Raw genomic sequence first — 17,412 nt, 5'->3', positions numbered from 1 at the left:
CCAGCGGCGTTCCATCACCGCGCTGCAGGCGCAGGGCCCGCCCGTGACAGAGCCGTGGCAGAGCCGCGGCAGCGCCCGAGCCCAGACCCACCAGGCGGGCCGGGACGGCGGGGGGCTTCACACCCCGCTCACCTGGCGAAGCCTCTCATTGGCTGCCTTTCTCCCCGCCCTCACTGTTTCATTGGGCGGTCCCGCCGCCCCCTCGCGCGCTATTGGTCTGCGCCTGATACCTGGAGGGGAGAGAGGAGCGGCTCCCACCTCCCTCCCGTTTCCTCGCCGCGCGCTCTCATTGGCGATTCACCCGGCGTGCTAGGCCCGCCCATTGGCTACTCCGGCGGCAGCTCACCGCGATTGGTCGGCGGTCTGGCGGCGCCCCGCCCCCCGGGAGGCTGAGCGGTGCGTTCGGGCCGGAGAGTTGTCAGCGGAGCGGAGTTGGGGGCTGCCGCCGCTCGGCAGCGCGGAGGCGGCTCGCGGTGCCTCGGCCTCTGCCGGCCGGGGCGCGGGGATGGCCGCGTCGGGAGGGCCACGCTGAGCCGAGCGACCCCGCGGGGGCCATGCCACCGGCCGCCGCGGGAGGGGAGCCGGGCGGGACGGCCGCCCCGCCAGCGCCCGGCAGCGCTTAAGCCCGCGCCGTGCCCCGCGCGTCGCCATGGACGAGCGCTTCAACAGGTGGCTGCTGCCGCCGCTGCTGGCGCTGCTCTTCCTGCTCATCGTCTACCAGTACGTGTCGCCAGCCTGCCCCGGCGCCGCCTGCCCCCGCCGCCCGCCCGCCTCGGTCCCCGCCGCCCGCCGCGAGGAGCACCCGGCGGAGCGGGACGAGGAGGAGGAGGCGGCGGCGGCCGCCGTGCCGCGGCTGGAGCCCAAGTTCCCGTTCGCGCGGGGGGAGCTGTGCCGCCGGGTGCGCTTCGACATGCGGGGCCGCGACGTGATCGTCTTCCTGCACATCCAGAAGACGGGCGGCACCACCTTCGGGCGGCACCTGGTGCGCAACATCCGCCTGGAGCAGCCCTGCTACTGCCGCGCCGGGCAGAAGAAGTGCGCCTGCCACCGCCCGGGCGGCGATAAGGACACCTGGCTCTTCTCCCGCTTCTCCACCGGCTGGAGCTGCGGGCTGCACGCCGACTGGACCGAGCTCACCAGCTGCGTGCCCGCCGCCATGGAGCGCCGCGGCTGCGCCGGCAACCGCACGCTCAGGTCAGTGCCGCGCGGCGGGGGCGGCCCGAGGGAGCGAACGGGCGAAAAGCCCCCCGAATGACTCGGCAAGGCTCGCGTTCCTGCGGGGCTGTTAGCTGTGGGTGCCCTTTGCCGCCTGCGAGGCTTTCGTTTCTCCTCAAACTTCTCTTAATCCCCTGCGCGTGCAGCCGCAGCGAAGGGAGGCGGAGGAGCGAAGCGGTGCCCGGCTTTAGGCAGGCTTCGTGCGGTGGGCCGCGCTGCTGCTCCGTGGGGGTACGCGTGTGTGGGCTCTCTTCGTGTCCTGTCCCGCGCTTCTGTCGGGTCTGGCGACAAATCTAAGAGTTTGAAATGGAGAAATGGCCGAAGGGCAGCTCCTGTGGGTACAGAACAGCTCGAGGTGATGCAGTGGGTTGCGAGCTTTGTTCAGGTTTATCTATCTTTAAGCCGTTTTCCCAGGTTGATGTGAGAGATCCGGTCTTTACTTGTAGGATAGCCCCTGAACGCGTGTGGTAGTGAGGGAACAGAGGTATTCTCCCGAACTTTTACGCAGCTGTAACTTCAACATATGTAAAACACTTAAGGAAAATCCTACGTCCAGTTGTATGGCTTCTCAGATAATGTTTCATTTTACCACCCTTCTTCATTTTGAGTCTGAAGACTTTATATTTCCAGAGGGGCCGCTGACACAGCATTTTGTGTGCGGTGTTGTGGAGACGCACGCAGCCCAATGGCATACGGGGGCTCTCTTCCACTGGCCCCGTGCACCAAGAAAGTATCTTCAACTGCTCAACCACTATCGGCTTATTTGATGTGACCGACACCAGGCCCTGTGTACCACAAAGCCAGACACATCTGGCATTGTTCCAGTCAGGATAACAGAATGCTGATGGCTGACGACTTGGACTGGACTTGCAGGGTACAATCAGGGCAATTCATACAATTTATATATTAAGAAAATTCAGCTTGGGATAAAACTTTAGAACGTTCTCATGTGCTAGCAGGAGAGAAACGCAGTGAATGTCTTGGAGTGCAAAACAACTTAGTGGTAACCCTACAGCTTCAGGGAATGTTGAATAATTGCAGTGTAAGCCAGGGAAGGGAGGACAAAGAGCAGTGCTCAAAGCAATATCTGAGAGCATGCACTCTGTCCCTGGCATCCTCTCTTCCTCTGATATGGAGAATATTAGTAAGTAAATAACCAAGTGTTATTTTTGAATCAAAACCATAGCAAATGGGAAGTAAAATCGGTAAAAATAGCAGGTTTGATACTTTAAAATTAAGGGAAAATATATTAAATTAGGTCAATTTATAACTTTGAGTTGAATTGCAAAGGAGGACATGGGAGTTATTCAGTGGATTGTTAGTAATGATTCTGCTCGAAGGAAGACAAGCAGTGACACCAGCTACAGCTGAGAAGTGTTAATTTTTGTTCTTGTTTGCTTAGTTAGGGAATGCTTTGGTTAGTGTGGCATCCTAGGTGAGCTTTCTGGGGGGAAGTACTGTAAATGACGTTGTATCATTCCAGTGCTTGCTCCTTATATGTTATATGCTGTGCTGGCACCTTTTACTTTTTATCTTTGCTTTCTCTTTATAGTCAGGTGGCTTGAGTTCAATTTTTTTTTTTCCCAAGGAGTTTTAAAACGAACTATCAGATAATCCTGAGGTGTGGTTTGTCTCTGCCACGAGTGCCTTTGCTGCTGGTAAAGTTGGAGTCAAGCCTAAAATACTTTGCTGGAGGACTGTATTATTGGAGGCGTGGATTGAAGGCTTTCTAATGTCTGAACTGAAAATTGAGTGTAAGGTTTCTGCATGCCTAAAATAAGCAGGAGACCATCGTATGAGCCTAAAGTGGAGCATAGTGATTTTTCTTTTTTTTTTTTTTAAAGTTGTCTTATGAAGCTGTTGAGGATATTTGAGGCATTATAGACTTCCTTGAATATCCTTTTTTTCCTCCAATGTTCCTGCTATGGAGTCAGAAAATGAGACTAATTTGGGTAAATATATGACACTGGATTTTCTTTGTGGGACAGCAGGACAAATCATATTACGTGTTTGATCTCTTGTGTAATGTACTTGATGCAATGAGGATTATCCCTAACTTCATTTTTTCCTTCATAGCAAGGTATAAACTCTTTCAAATCTCAATATATGTAACTTTAACTACAAATATAGATCTGCGTGTTTTGGAAACTTGCTCCTTGCAGTGCTGGTAATAGTAATGTAAGTCAAGATGAAACAAGTGAGAGCATTGTATAATCTTGTTTGACATTATCAAGTATTTTATTTGCTATTTTGTTATGTTAGATTAAGTCCTATGTTTCAACACAGGTATTTAGGAGAGTTGATAGAAAAACTGTAGTTAGAATTCATGGGAATATGGGCTGTGTGGTGGGTAGAGGAGGAATGGAGGATGGCCTTAAGGGTTTCATGAAGTATGTGAAGCATACCTCTCCCTGGATTCATTCTTTTAAAAACACTGCTCATGAATGAGATGTTTTACACCTGAAATCTCATCAGACTGTTGAAGGGACTTCAATAGGCAGAAGCTACCATTGTGGATCAGTAACTTTGAACTCTTTCAAGCCCAAGCACCAACTCTTGGTTTTGATGCCAGTGGACTGTTCCATCTGTGATGCAATGATGTGATGATACATAGTGTCTTGTGTTCAGCTTAGGTCCTTCAGTGTTGTAGTGGAAATGCTAAGTGATGGCCTGAAACAGTGATTGAACACCTGGTGGGAAGGCAGGGCCAACCCAGGGGAGCTCAGGTGTAAGCAATGCAGCTGAGTGACTGGAAGTGGTAGACCCAGGATCCACCCCTTGCCAGACCTCCTTTAAGGGTTGGCAGTGGAAGTGAGGGTATCTCTTGCTGGAGATTACCTACCTGAGGCCTTCCAAAGGTAAGCTGCTCTTTTCCTGCATTTCTGGGTCCACAGCTGCTGTGTTTGGTCTCGTTCTCATTTGCTGTAGCCAAAGACTTTGCCACTCTGTTATTATTGTGGTGCTTTCTATCCCTTTTATAGCATTACAAGTGCGAGAAGTTGCTTACTGACTGCATACTGGATGTTGTTCTGAAGTCTAAAAATCCTTATAGTTTTTTCAACTGAAAAGCAAAGCTATTCTTTTGAATGGTGTTACTTCTGAAAAACTATAAAACTTTAATTTCTTTAAACATTTGTATATATTTTAACTTGCAAGATGTGATATTCTGCTGAAATACCTGAGGTGTTTACAGAACAAGGCCATTAGTTTCTGAAGTTGCTATCTGGATATTGAGAAGAATATGCAGTTGATACAGTTGTAAATTATTATTTGCAACACTGAACTGAAAACTAAGGAAATAATTAGCATTAATAAAGCACTGTGACTTCTCTCATGAGGATGTGGTTGTGTTCACAGGGAGGTGTCTACATTAGTAACACTATCTCCACATACACTTCAGAGGAAATATATTGCTATATCCAATGTCTATAATGTGGGTTATTTTCTCTGTCTTTCTAAAATAGCTGTAACAATAGAAAGTCATTGGTGCAGAACTCTGCAGCAGTGCAGAAGGGTGAGTGACTTTAGGCTGCCTTTTTAGACAGTGGAGAAACACAACTCTGAAGGGTCTGAGGTACGATGAAGGAAGAGGTAGTTCTTCTTAGGGTAATACAACAGAAGGCTGGAATGGGTGTCTAGATGTTGAAAACCTTATGAGGAGTATTCCTTATCCAGGGCTTCAGGAGGTGGTCCCAGATAATTGCCTCTCAGGTTACCAGGTAGAATTTGGTGAGGGTGATAGGGGTTCATTTTCTCTCCACTTTGTGTATGGTAGACTAAAAGGGAACCTTAAGACTACTTATTAAGGCACGCTTTCTCAATTGTTTGTCTGTAATATCATTAATAATTATACATTATTAATTATTGTGAGTTTGATTGAATGAGGAAAGTAATATTTTGAACTACACACTCGAAAGGATATTTCATTGAAACTGTTGTTGTCTAATTTTCTTATATGAAACAGTGAAATTAGTCTAACTCTGTAAACCTCATGAGCTTTATTATCAGTACAGTAGAGTCTTCTGAAGTATTGATTTTCATTAATTCACTTCTATTATACTTTCCAATTCTTAGAGTCTGTTTAACTGTGTTGCTGTGTGGAAGTATAAATCAGCAGTGAACCCATGAGTTACAGAATTAGGAGAGGTAAATAGAAGCCAGCAGCTTCCTTTTTCTTCTGATGCAGTCATATTGAGTTCTTTTTAAGGCTCTAATGAGAGCATAAGATGGGCTCCTTCCTTTGCAGTCATGGTAACCACGATCATCACAAAAACGTAAGAGTGCTAATTAAAAATTAAGACTATGCTGAAGGTAATGGGGAGAAGAGAATAAAAAGCTGTAAATGTTACTAGTACTGAAACTGGAAAAAAGCACAGAAATGCTCTACCACACCTCGGTGTCTTCTACTGAAGTGAATGTTAGAACCAATGAGCTCTTATAGGTTTGTCTCTTTTTTTCCTCCCTTTCCTAAGTTTAAGGAATAGGAAGGATAGAAACTGCTTTGAGATCCTGCTACTGACACTGTAGATTGTGTCAGTCCTTGTGTTGGTCACTTCAGAGGTACCTTTGGTAATTCCTTCAGGGATTTCATTGTCCTTCTTGATAGAAAGCAGTGTTGTCTTCCCTCCAGTGCTTAATATGAATCGTTTCTGAGGAATAGAGCAGAAAAGTTGATCCCTTCCCCTTCATTAGCCTACTGGATACTTTAGTTCTTAGGAAGTTCTTTTTCAGCCTTCCCCTCTGAAAAAAAATAACCAGATCTGGCTCATCTTGTACTTCTTGTAGGTCATTTGTTTTGTTTCACTTCTCTGGATTCGTGCCAGTTCTTCTCTTGAAATGCGATGCTTCAGTGGGGGTACGATTTTTCACCTGTATATATAATACAATGTGGAGCAGAACAGATCACTTACTCTACAAGTTGTCCTTCTGGTTGTACAGTTACACTTGCTTGTTTTGCAGCTGTCTGACATTGGCTGTTCAGCTTGAGATTTAGGTACTTCTTCTTTTCTCAAAGGCTATTACTTACATTTCCCACTGCCTTTTTATACAACCAATAATTTCCATTTAATTGTAGAGCTTTATGGTCATCCCCACTGGATTTTATTCCTTTTCTGCCAGCTTACTTAATTTGCAAAATTGATCTGAGTTCTAATCTGTCCTTAGCTTTACGTCATCGGCATATTTAAATGTGTTCTGTATTCAGTAGCTGTGTTGTTGATGCAAACATTGAATAGAATTCAATTCCATTGCAACGTATGTTTTGTTTGATTTAACTCCTGAGAATTGCTTTCCAGGGAGTTCTTCCCCCGTCTGCACCACCCCCCCCTCCCCACACACACTTTTTTCTTTTCCTAGAACATTGGTTTTCTTTCTTAAGGCACTAACAGGAAATGTTGCCAACTCATACTATTTCTAAAGGCGTTTCCTTTTGCTTTTATTGTATAAACAACTAACAATTCTACCCAACTTAATCTCCCACTGTGCTTGTCTCCTGTGAGATGATTGCCCTGCATCCCACCTTCAGGAGAAGCAGGCAAATGATTGATGGGAATAGGAATCTCCAGTGTTGAGGTTGGTGCAGCCCTAGAAAACCTTTGACCCAAAGTCTTGTCTTGAGATCTCTGAAGCTGCTGCAATAAATCTCAGCAGGTTGCTGTGCTTGGGGACTACAAAAATGATGAGAACTCCATGTTTTCTGCTAACTGCTAGTATTTATGGAAGTTGTTAGCACCAATCTGATGAGGAATTATTGAGTTTTTGACTTCTAATATAGGCAGACTAAAATCTTAAGAAGGAAAAAATAGAGTGGAACTGTCAGTACCTTCCTCTAGGGCTGTATGGTGTAAGTACATTGTAAGATAGTAGCTGGCTTAACTCTTCTGTTAATAAGATGCTTTTTTAATTTCTGTTACCTAGCTGCCTGAATTAAAATTTACAATCCTCTTGATTACTGATACTGAAACCACTTCTTAGTTCTAGGGGTATGTGTTGTTTTGAGGTGCAGTGGGAAAAGTTTCTGTGTCATGTCATTCTGCTGATAGAGATTAAATCTGTAGACACAGTCATTGGCAACAATAAGGGATAAAATTTAAACTAACTTTGATTTTTTTGAGACTGCTTTGAGGGGAGGAGAAGAGGGGAATCTCTGCCAACTCAGCTCTAGTGATCACTAGAGCTAAATGAAAAGGGTAGAGAACCATTTTAACTGAATGATTTCTCCCCTCAGGTGTGCTGGCAGTTTTCATATGTTGCCTTCAAAATCAGTAACAGGAGAGCATTTCCTCTTGGAGCTTGATAGTTCAAGAACACATCAAGAATTCTCATGGAAAAAAGTATGGGTAGACATATGCAATATATTTCCAGGATGATGGCTGCTTTTTTATTGGCAGTAATGAAGAAATTGTAGACTTATCACACATACACTAGAATATAGGATATACAAACAGTTTAATCTTCAATGTTATGATCATCTTAATCAGTCCTGGGATTATAATGAACTAAGGTTTGTGAAAGTTTTTTTTTCCCATTCTCATATGTGGTGTAACAGTATCAATGGACAGAGCTTGCTGAGTCTTAGATGTCCATTTTTAGAACTTAGGCAAGTTTAAATGCATGTAAAATGAAATTTTAGAGGTAGTAATGCAGGAGAAAAGAGTACATTTTTCTTTAACCAAGTAACATTTCTATTGTTATTCTAGCACTGGCTTTTGTTTAAGTGGCAAATAAACTTATATCTCACTTTGTATATTTTCACACTCAAAAGTAGCTATTTGCAATTCGTGACTTCATTTCCATTTATTTGCATACGGACTGCGGCTGAGAATTTGGGGGTGAGTGGAATAGCAACTGATTGTGTTGGCTGAAGAATTCCTAAGAGTAGGAGGTGAAGTAAAGAGGGGCATAGGAATCAGCTGTGAGCCTGAAAGAAGGGCTAAGGCTGGAAGACATCGGAGGAGAGCTGGGAGCAGAAATACAGCAACAATCTTGCAAGGTAAAGAAAAAATAGGATATCTTGAGTTGGGAAGGACCCACAAGGATTATCAAATCCAACTTCTGACTTCACATAGAACTACCTGAAATGCTTAGTTTTTTTTTTCTCAAATACATGCAAAAAAGAAAAAAAAAAAATAGCAAAACGCTGCCACTAACAATGCAACTAGATGTGCAGCAGGCCAGTCTTAGCAAAGAACAGCTCTGGTCCTTACCCTACTGCACCCTGCTCTATCCTGTCCTGGGCCAGAAGACAAATGAGTCTAAAACAGTTTTTGGGTGTCCAGCCATTCACATCAGGCTCATGGATCATGCTGATTCAGGGCCATGACACTGGGAGACAACACTTAGGAAGCAGAAATCAATCATTTTATTAGATGTAAGTGGTATGAACAGCACAAGCTGTTTCAGAATCATAGAAGGGCTTGGGTCGGACAGGACTTCAAGGATCATTAAGATCTAACCCCTCTACCACAGTACTGGATCAGATTGCCCAGGGCCCCATCCTTAAACATCTCCAGGAATAGGGCACCCATAACCTGTCTGGGTAGCCTGTTCCAGCACCTCACCCCTCTCTCAGTTTAAAACAAAACAAAAAACAACAACAAAAAAACCAACCAAACAAAAAAATCTAATCTAAATCTCCCTTCCTTTAGTTTAAAACTATTCCCCCTTGTCCTATCACTGTCTACCCGTGTAAAAAAATTGATTTCCATCATGTTTATAAACTCCATTTAAATATTGAAAGGCTGCATTGAAGTTCCTCACAACCTTCTCTTTCCCGCTGGCCTTTTCCCCAGGTCCTCCTTCCTCCCTTTCTTGTAAATGGGAGTAATGTTTCCCTTTTTCCAGTCCCTGGGGACTTTGCCTGACAGCCATGTTTGTTCAAATATGATGGAGAGCAGCTCAGCAACCACATCAGCCAGCTCCCTTAGGACTATGGGATGCGTGTCATCTGGGCCCAAGGACTTGTATGCATTCAGTCTCATAGGTCGCTCTCAGACTTGCTCTACTCTTACGATAGAGTGATATATGCTCGACCAGTTCCCACCTAGAGGTTCAGGGATGTATGAATTCTTGCTGCAGAATCCAGGCAAGGAAGGATCACAGGTATGTCATGTGGAAGCTTGGGTTTTTTTTTTTCTTCCAAATGAAACTAGGTGTATGGTCTGGAGCTCTCCTGTTCTTCTGTACTTGCTGAGAGAGCAAGATGTAGATATAATGAAGTACTTTAAGAACTAGCTAGTTTGAGCTTCTGTCCTACACAATCTTCCATGTCCCCTGCCCTCCCTCTCTTTCTGCCCTCCCCCAGTTCCTCAAGCCAGATAAGTGGTTTAGTAAGAGAACCAAATAGGAAATTAGGCATTCTCAGCTCCTGTACTGTAAATCCCACATAGTGTAGTTGTCACCTAACTTTTTCATCCATTAACTAGACCTCCGCTTTTAGTTATGGGATTAGGACTACTAGCTTCCAAGAGGCTTCAAACACAAGCGACCTTCTCGTACTGTTGGAACCCTGACAGAAGAGTCTTTGTTAAGCTCAAGCCATGTCTTTTCTGTTGTTGATTTAGCACGGTTTAGACAAGAAGAGTAACTCCATGAATTATTCTATTTTTGTCTGCTACTAGTCACTTTTATTTATTGCAGAATTATGTAGGTAGGATGGAATCTCTGGCAGCCATTGAGCCCAACTCCCTGCTCAGAAGTAGAACTGGAGCAGGTTGTTTTGGGCGTTGTCCACGGGGTTTGGCTCTGTGGAGAAACTTCAGTGTTTCTGAGCAATATCTTGTAGTATCTGACCACCCATAGAGGAAAAGAGCTTGCCTTTTCACCTAGCTGAAATTTTCTGTTTTCTGACTTTTGTTTCAGATGTGTAGTTGAGGGGTTTAGGGTCATGGTTTAGTGGTGGATGTGGTAGTGTTTGTTGATGGTTGGATTTGGTGTTCTTATGGGTCTTTTCCAAACTAAATGATTCAGGGGCCCCATCCTTGGAAGCATTCAAGGCCAGGCCGGATGTGGCTCTGGGCAGCCTGGTCTGGTGGTTGGCGACCCTGCACATAGCAGGGGGTTGAAACTTGATGATCATTGTGGTCCTTTTCAACCCAGGTCATTCTATGAGGGGTTGGTTTCCTCTTGTTTGTATCTCTGCAGAGTGCCCAGAGTAACTGAACGTAGCTTTTCTTGAAGTGCTCTGGTCCTCTGTAACACATGACATTTTTTTTCAGCAGCATCTTTGCTTTGTTCTCCATCACCTATATCCCCACTCTAAAGCTGGCAGGTCAATGAGCATGTAAATGCACACTGCCTTGTTTTGTAGCCCTGCCTCTGACATCTGCAGATTATTTAACATTAGCGTATATCTTTTTCTTTTGATTAAATTGTCAGATACCTGACAATATGATGAAGAATGCTATTTTGATATGGGTCAGTAGCAAGCATCTAAACGGCTGCTGGGCATTGGTATAGAGTAATAGTAAAACTGATGGACGGCATCTGACAAACAGATTGACTGAGAAGCTTAACTGCAGCCACACAGTACTGCAGCTCGGATTAGAAGATCAGTTGGAATGGTAGGTGTTTATCATTCTTGTTTCATGCTCCATTGCTTGTATTTCAATCTATTATGAGATTTTTCCACAGAAAATGTTTCAAATAAATAAAATGAATTAGGAAGTGTTCATAGTAAGCACATTATTGTAGTTACATTGATATTTTAAATAAAATTGTAAGTGTGTACTTTTGGGAGCTAAATTTTAGCACTATGACTAGAGGTTTCTCATTTTCTCGTGTATGAGTAGGTAAGAGAAGAGCTCAAAAGCACGTAGGGTACTAAAGGATATCTTTTCCACAATTATCTGTTTTAGTACTCCCCGCCCCCTCTCCAGTAGAAGGACTTGCTATTTCTTATGTTATCCAGGTTATGTCTTACGCTTGTGATTTAACTTCTTGTCAGCCTATCTTTACCCATTCTCGCACATTGCTGCTCCCCCTATTTTGCTTGCTCTTCTGCTTTTGTCTTATGTGCTTTTCTTGTTCACAGTGTACTTGCTTGCTCTGGGTGTACAGTGAGCTGGCTGAAGTGGTGCTTGTCTCTGTTCTGCTTGTTTAGCGAACTGCAGGCTTGAATTGTTCAGCTCTGAGCTTCTCTGACCTGCTGAAGTTCAGTGGGGCTCTGGGAGTTTTAGCTCTTTGGTCTGAGACGTATGTGGGCTAACTGAATTTACCACTTTAATCTGCCCTAACTTCTTTGTTTTATTGTTCTCTCTGTTCCTAGCAGTACACAAAAGCTGATAAGGAGAAATCACTGCTCCTCTCTCTACCTGAAACAGATTCTCTGTAACTGTTTCTATCTGCTTCCTGAAGCTGCTACTCAGTTTTTATAACTGTTGCTCTTAAATTTTTATTCAGTTTATCTTAAGAGAAGAATATTAAATGATTGAAAGTAGTCTCTATGGCATATGCCTTATTGTTCTACTTTCATTATGTCTTGGAGAAGAAGGTATTTAAGATTGGCATTGATAGTTATTGGAAGAATTGTGCTTTACTATCAGCTGTTGGTCAGCAATACTGAAATCCCTGCTCTATAAGGTGAGCCCTGTAGAGTAAAGAAAAACTTCTCTACAGAAAGGGTTGTTAAGCACTGGAATAGGCTTCTCAGGGAGGTGGTTGAGTCACCATCCCTGAATGTATTTAAAAACCTTTTGGATGTGGTGCTCAGGGACATGATTTAGCGGGGGGTTGTTAGATTTAGGGTAGTATAGTTAGGTTGTGGTTGGACTCAATGATCTTTAAGGTCTTCTCCAACCTGAGCAATTCTATGACTCTAGGGGAACTTTTTTTCAGAATATTACCTCTCTTCTGGCCTTATAGTGTATTGCAACCTTCATAGCCACTAGCTTTGTTTGCCTTTTTAGCAGGTGAAGGAAGGTTGATGGGTCCCAGCTCTTTCCTCCTCTCACAGAAGGAAAGAAGGAAGACTACTAATGTCCCTGGATCCTAGGAAGAAAAGGTGATAGTTTGATGAGACTAGGAAGGTATGAAGTGAAGAAGTTATCTGTAAATAGGTTAAGAGATAATCCTGGCGTATACAGAGGGAAATGTGATCTCATCATAGAGACAAAAGGCAGTTAGTTAGCAAACCTGAAGAGGGAGAAAGTTTTTTTTTTTGCTCTGTAGTTCTGACCACCACTTGCAGTATGTGGTTCAAAGTATTTGTGATAAATAGTTGTTCTGTAAAAAATATATGTATGACTCTTACAAGAACAAACATGTTTTCTCCCCTCTAAAAATCCTTTTTTTTTCTTTCTTAAATAGAAACTACTTTAAAAATTGAAAAGAATTTGTAGAAGTAAAATTCTTGTGAGTGACATGGGAACCACAGAGATGCTGTATGGGAGTCCTGAAGCAAATGCATACACCTATCAAACTGAGGTGGGCATACCAGCATAAGCAGCAGGTAGCAAGAGAGGTAGAACACAAAGCTGTTCACGGTGTTTTAAAGGTGAAATTTTATTGCAAGAGCAAAGGTGGAAGGGTCATAAATTCTGGCAGGGTATAGTAAAAATGCAATGTAACTAAGGAAGATGTTTGAAGAAAAATGTTCAGAAGGCATAAATTATACTTTTTGAAATACTCTTGGAATGCGAAACCTGCTAGAAAATGTGTAGTGCTAATAGATATCTCTCCTTCAGTACTCTGGAAATAAAGCTCAAACAGAAGTTACAGTTTTACCACTCGCATTTGTATTCATCTTTGAGCTTTGAAGAAGTTCTGGATCTTTCTTCAGATTGAAGTGTTGGTAGAGGCAATTATGGAACAAGGTGTGTGTTTTGTTTTTTTTTTTATGTGAACCAGATGGTATTTAAAGGCACCACTTACCACAACCAGATGGTATTTAAAGAAGCTCAAGAATTAAACAACCAAACTACTTCATGTGGATGTGACTTTCTACTAAAAGCTTGGTATTTGGAAAACTTGAAAGTAGTTTTTAAAAAGAGCCCTACTGCTTACTAGTAAGCTTAACATCTGCAAAGGGGAAAACTAGGAGAACCTACTGTAGGAAATGGAATTATACTCACCTGGTACAGCACAGTGGGAGATCCAAGTGACTTCTGAAATATGAAATTGTGCCTCGGTAGTCATGTTGGAGGATTTCTGAAAAGATTAAGAAAACATATTTGTAAGGAAGGTCTGGTGATTGCAGTCTGCTTGAGTTGCCAAGGGCATTCAACAAAGTGTTGGTTTCTTTTGACAAAGGCTCTGTGGGACACTTACTTGCTACCAAATAAGAGGGAAGGTCTTGTCATGGGTGCAGAAATAATCCTCCTGTGTTTTAGTTTTAGTATGTTCACTTTCTTTATTTTCTAAAATGCTGACAAAAGAAAAGGGATATCATCCAGAAAGAAAATGAGTATTGAGATAGTGATACTGTGGATTGTCAAGAAAAACCTGACTGTGAGGACTTGCGGTAGGACTTTATTAGGTAAGTCATTGCTAAAATGACAGTTGGCATTCTTAGTCAATAAACATGTAGTGATACATACAAATATGCAAGTTTTTCCTTGTGCAGTATGGGCTTTGAGGTGACATCATACTTCTCTTCAAGAAAGATAGCAAGGAAGATCCAAAGAGATGCAGGCTAGTCAGTCTCACCTCCAACTCTGGAAAGGTGAGTGAGCAAATTTCCCTGGAAGCCATTTCCAGCCATGTGAAGAACCAGGAGGGGACTGGGAACAGCCAGTACAAATTTGAGTGGCAAGCCATGATGAACCAACCCCACCCTCTTCTACAATGAGAGGACTGGCTATGAAGGCCAGTGGGTTGACCTTAACAAGGACTAAATCAAGCTCTTCCCTAGTGGCAATATGAATGAGATACGGACTAGGTGGTGGGATAATATGATGAACTGTTGCTCTCCAAGTGGGTGTAAGCAACCATAAAAAAAATCCAGGTGGTAGCTGGTTATTTGTGGTGGCACTGAAGAAGTAACGCTGGGTTCAATGCTTTTCTAAAGGTCTGTATTTATGACCCAGATGATGGAATGGAGGTTTGTGGATAAGTGGAAAATGGGAACAAGAATGAATTCCAAGCAGGAGTGTGTAGAGAATTCAGTTCTAGGCTTTTGGAGAACACAGAATTTTTTTTTTAACTCACAATAGATGAGTTTAATGTATTTTTCCTGACTTCAAAAATAATGCAAATCCTAGAACTCTTAGCAGTTGGCTATCCCAGACTTGTACATTCAAAGAAGAATCCTTTTTAGGACAGCACTCCTTTTGAGAATCATTGATAGAAAAATAGTTTACAAGGATTCCAGTGCTGTTACTTACAACTTCTTGAAATAAATGCAAACTTCTCAGGAAAGACTAGTTAGTGCAAATTGTAATTCTTTCACACCTTACAGAATACTTTCTCACATCAGTTTCAGGTTTCTTGGTCGTGGTTGCCCATGTAGCACTCAAACTCAGTCTTATGCAGACACTTGCATTGCAGTAGATGGATTATAATTCCATTGAATTGAAATAGTCATTATGGAATACAATAATCTTTGAGTGAAATTCCTGTGAGCTGTATGTATATGCACCTTTTAATCCCTTCCATAATGAAAATGCATTTTTTTTTGGCTTGATGAGATGTTGGTATGAAAAGTACTTGCATGTGAGAAGATGTGCTTAGATACATCTGCTATGGTAAATCCTATTCAGCTGAAGTTCTGAATCTGCAAATTCTGACAGCTTTTTATTCAGTGGTACAGCTGTTAGCAAAGGTATGTACGATAGCAATGCTTAGAAATATTGCCTTTGAGTTCTTAAAGATGTATAAAGCAAAGAAATCCTTTACCTTCATTTGGCACTTTTAAGATAAAATACACTGGCTCTTGAAGCTGTAGTTTTAAATCTTCAACTATGGAGCTTTTAAAAGAAATGATGGGATCTTTTCCAGAAATGCTGTACAATCTCCTAGCACATTGAATCAGACAGCATGTACAGGTGGAATTATTTCTTCTACACATTCCCATCTCCATTTTAATATTGAGCATACCAAACTTTGAAATCCCTGGAACTAAAGACTTTATGATAACACATAATAAATTTGACCAGGATACAGTCATAGAATCATAGAATTGCTCAGGTTGGAAAAGACCTTAAAGATCATTGAGTCCAACCACAACCTGACCACACTACCTTAACAACCCTCCACTAAATCATGTCTCTGAGCACCACATCCAAACGATTTTTAAACACATCTAGGGATGGTGACTCAACCACCTCCCTGGGGAGCCTCTTCCAGTGCTTAACAACCCTTTCCATAAAGAAGTTTTTCCTGATATCCAACCTCAACTTACCCTGGCACAACTTAAGGCCATTTCCCCTCATCCTGTCGCCTGCACAGCTTCACTACCTACCTGTAATCATCATAAGTAGCTTGCCCACTCTTCCAGAGACCATAAACTTTCCTTTTGTTCTTGAGTTTTAGCAAGTCTGGCCACTGTGGCCATTGGCTCATCTTCTGTGACTTGAGGATGGTCAGCTCCTGCACCTTTAAAATAATGTCCTTAAAGTATTCCCAGCCTTCCTGGGCCCCCACACTCTCCAAAACTACCTCCCAAGGGACCCTCTCAACCATGGTCCTAAAGAGGTTAAAGTCTGCCCTCCAGAAGTCCAGGGTGGCAGTTCTGCTGACTCCCCTCTGTGGTTCAACACGGGTCAAAAAATCTAGCATCTCATGATCACTGTGCCCCAGATGGCCTCCAACCTTTACATCCCCCACAAGACCTTCCCTGTTAACAAACAGCAGGTCCAGGATTTTGCTTCCCCTTGTTGGTTCCTCAACAAGCTGTGTCAGGGGAAAAAAAAATATGAAAACCTCAGAGTGAGGGAGAATCAGTTATAAGGCTGAAAATAAATCTGTTGCTTGCTTTATATGCCATTCAATTGTGTTGGCTTTTCCTTAGTCTTTTTTTTTCATTTTCCCTTCAAATCCAGCTCATTTTTCCCTCTCCCAGTGGTTGCCCAGTTTGAGGCAATCTGCATTTTTCCATCTCCTTGTTCAATCACCTTTTGAGGCTTGATTGCAGTTGTGCTTTTGGAAGCTGTCAAGAACACTGTCAGCGTTAACTGCTCCAGAGCTTCCATCCTTGCTGACTTTCCCTTTCTGTCACTTGTGTGCTTGTTTTCTGCATTCCTAAGAGTGCTCAATGTGTAGGAAAGAAATCTCTTTTTCTCTCCTCCAACTCATTTTATACATCACAACATACATTGGTACAGAAATAAATAAGATCTCCTGTCACCTGTAATTGGCTTTGTAAATAGTGATTATAATAATTTAGTTATTGAAATAATCATTTGGTTCAAAACCAATTTTTTTTCATAGAGGTACTTGTATACACTATTGTACATGCCTCATTCTTCTATTCTCTAACCAAAGTAGTTGTCTTAAATCACATGAATACGTGTCTTACAAAGTACTCAGCTGGAGGTGGAGTAGCCAATGTAACTCAAGAATTCCTACAAATAAAAATATTTTGAAGAAAAATGAGAAAGTACTGTTTTAGATTTTTTTTCTAATCTCTTGACATATTTTTATGAATTGCAAACAGCTTTGTGGTTGTGTGAAAAGAATTTAATGAAATAATGAAGAGGTCAAATTCTGTTGAGCTTTAACCTGAGTTGATATCCTACTAGCGTGACATCAAATGTGAGTTTACTGTACTTATTGCATTTCTCATATTGGAAAGATGAGGGAAGAAGTATATTGTGGAGGAGAACGTTACAAAAAAAACATATTACAAAAAATCCATAATATTTTGGAAGTGTATAGGGGAAAAAATTAAGCTGATGTCTTGTCCATTTTTTTTTCTGTTGAAAGTGGGTCAAGACTGATTTTTGGCCCTGCTTAATATAAGAGTAGATTCTTATTTTCACTGTTAGGTAAAGGTGACTGGTTATTCACAGTGTACAGAATGGAGTGGGGATGAGGGGACAAGGTAATTCTCTGCAGTTACATTCACCTCCTACAGCTTTTTATATTTTGATGCTACTTCAAGATAGATTTCCAGAGTTTTTTTTCCTTTTGTTTGGTACTGTCTGTTTCTTTTAAGTTAAATTGCCTACAAGGGGAAGAGAAAAGCAAGGGACAAGAGCACGTCTAGAGCTGGAATGATAGTAAAAGGTGTCCTTATGAATCCTAGGAACTTACATGAAAAAT

General features: G+C 42.5%; 1 protein-coding gene across 1 annotated transcript in view; it reads left to right on the top strand.

Moving 5' to 3' along the window:
- The first annotated feature begins 365 nt into the window (after positions 1-365).
- HS6ST3 (heparan sulfate 6-O-sulfotransferase 3) overlaps positions 366-17,412 on the top strand; it is a 282,173-nt gene continuing 265,126 nt past the window's right edge. The window contains exon 1 of the mRNA XM_015274774.4: positions 366-1,194. Coding sequence (XP_015130260.2) covers positions 650-1,194 — 545 coding nt within the window. The 5' untranslated portion in view covers positions 366-649. The remainder of the gene's footprint in view (positions 1,195-17,412) is intronic.

The sequence above is a fragment of the Gallus gallus genome, chromosome 1 (assembly GCF_016699485.2).
Source record: "Gallus gallus isolate bGalGal1 chromosome 1, bGalGal1.mat.broiler.GRCg7b, whole genome shotgun sequence".
Taxonomy (NCBI): domain Eukaryota; kingdom Metazoa; phylum Chordata; class Aves; order Galliformes; family Phasianidae; genus Gallus; species Gallus gallus.
The sequence above is the reverse complement of the archived record's forward strand: the minus strand, read 5'-3'. Positions and strand labels throughout refer to the sequence as shown.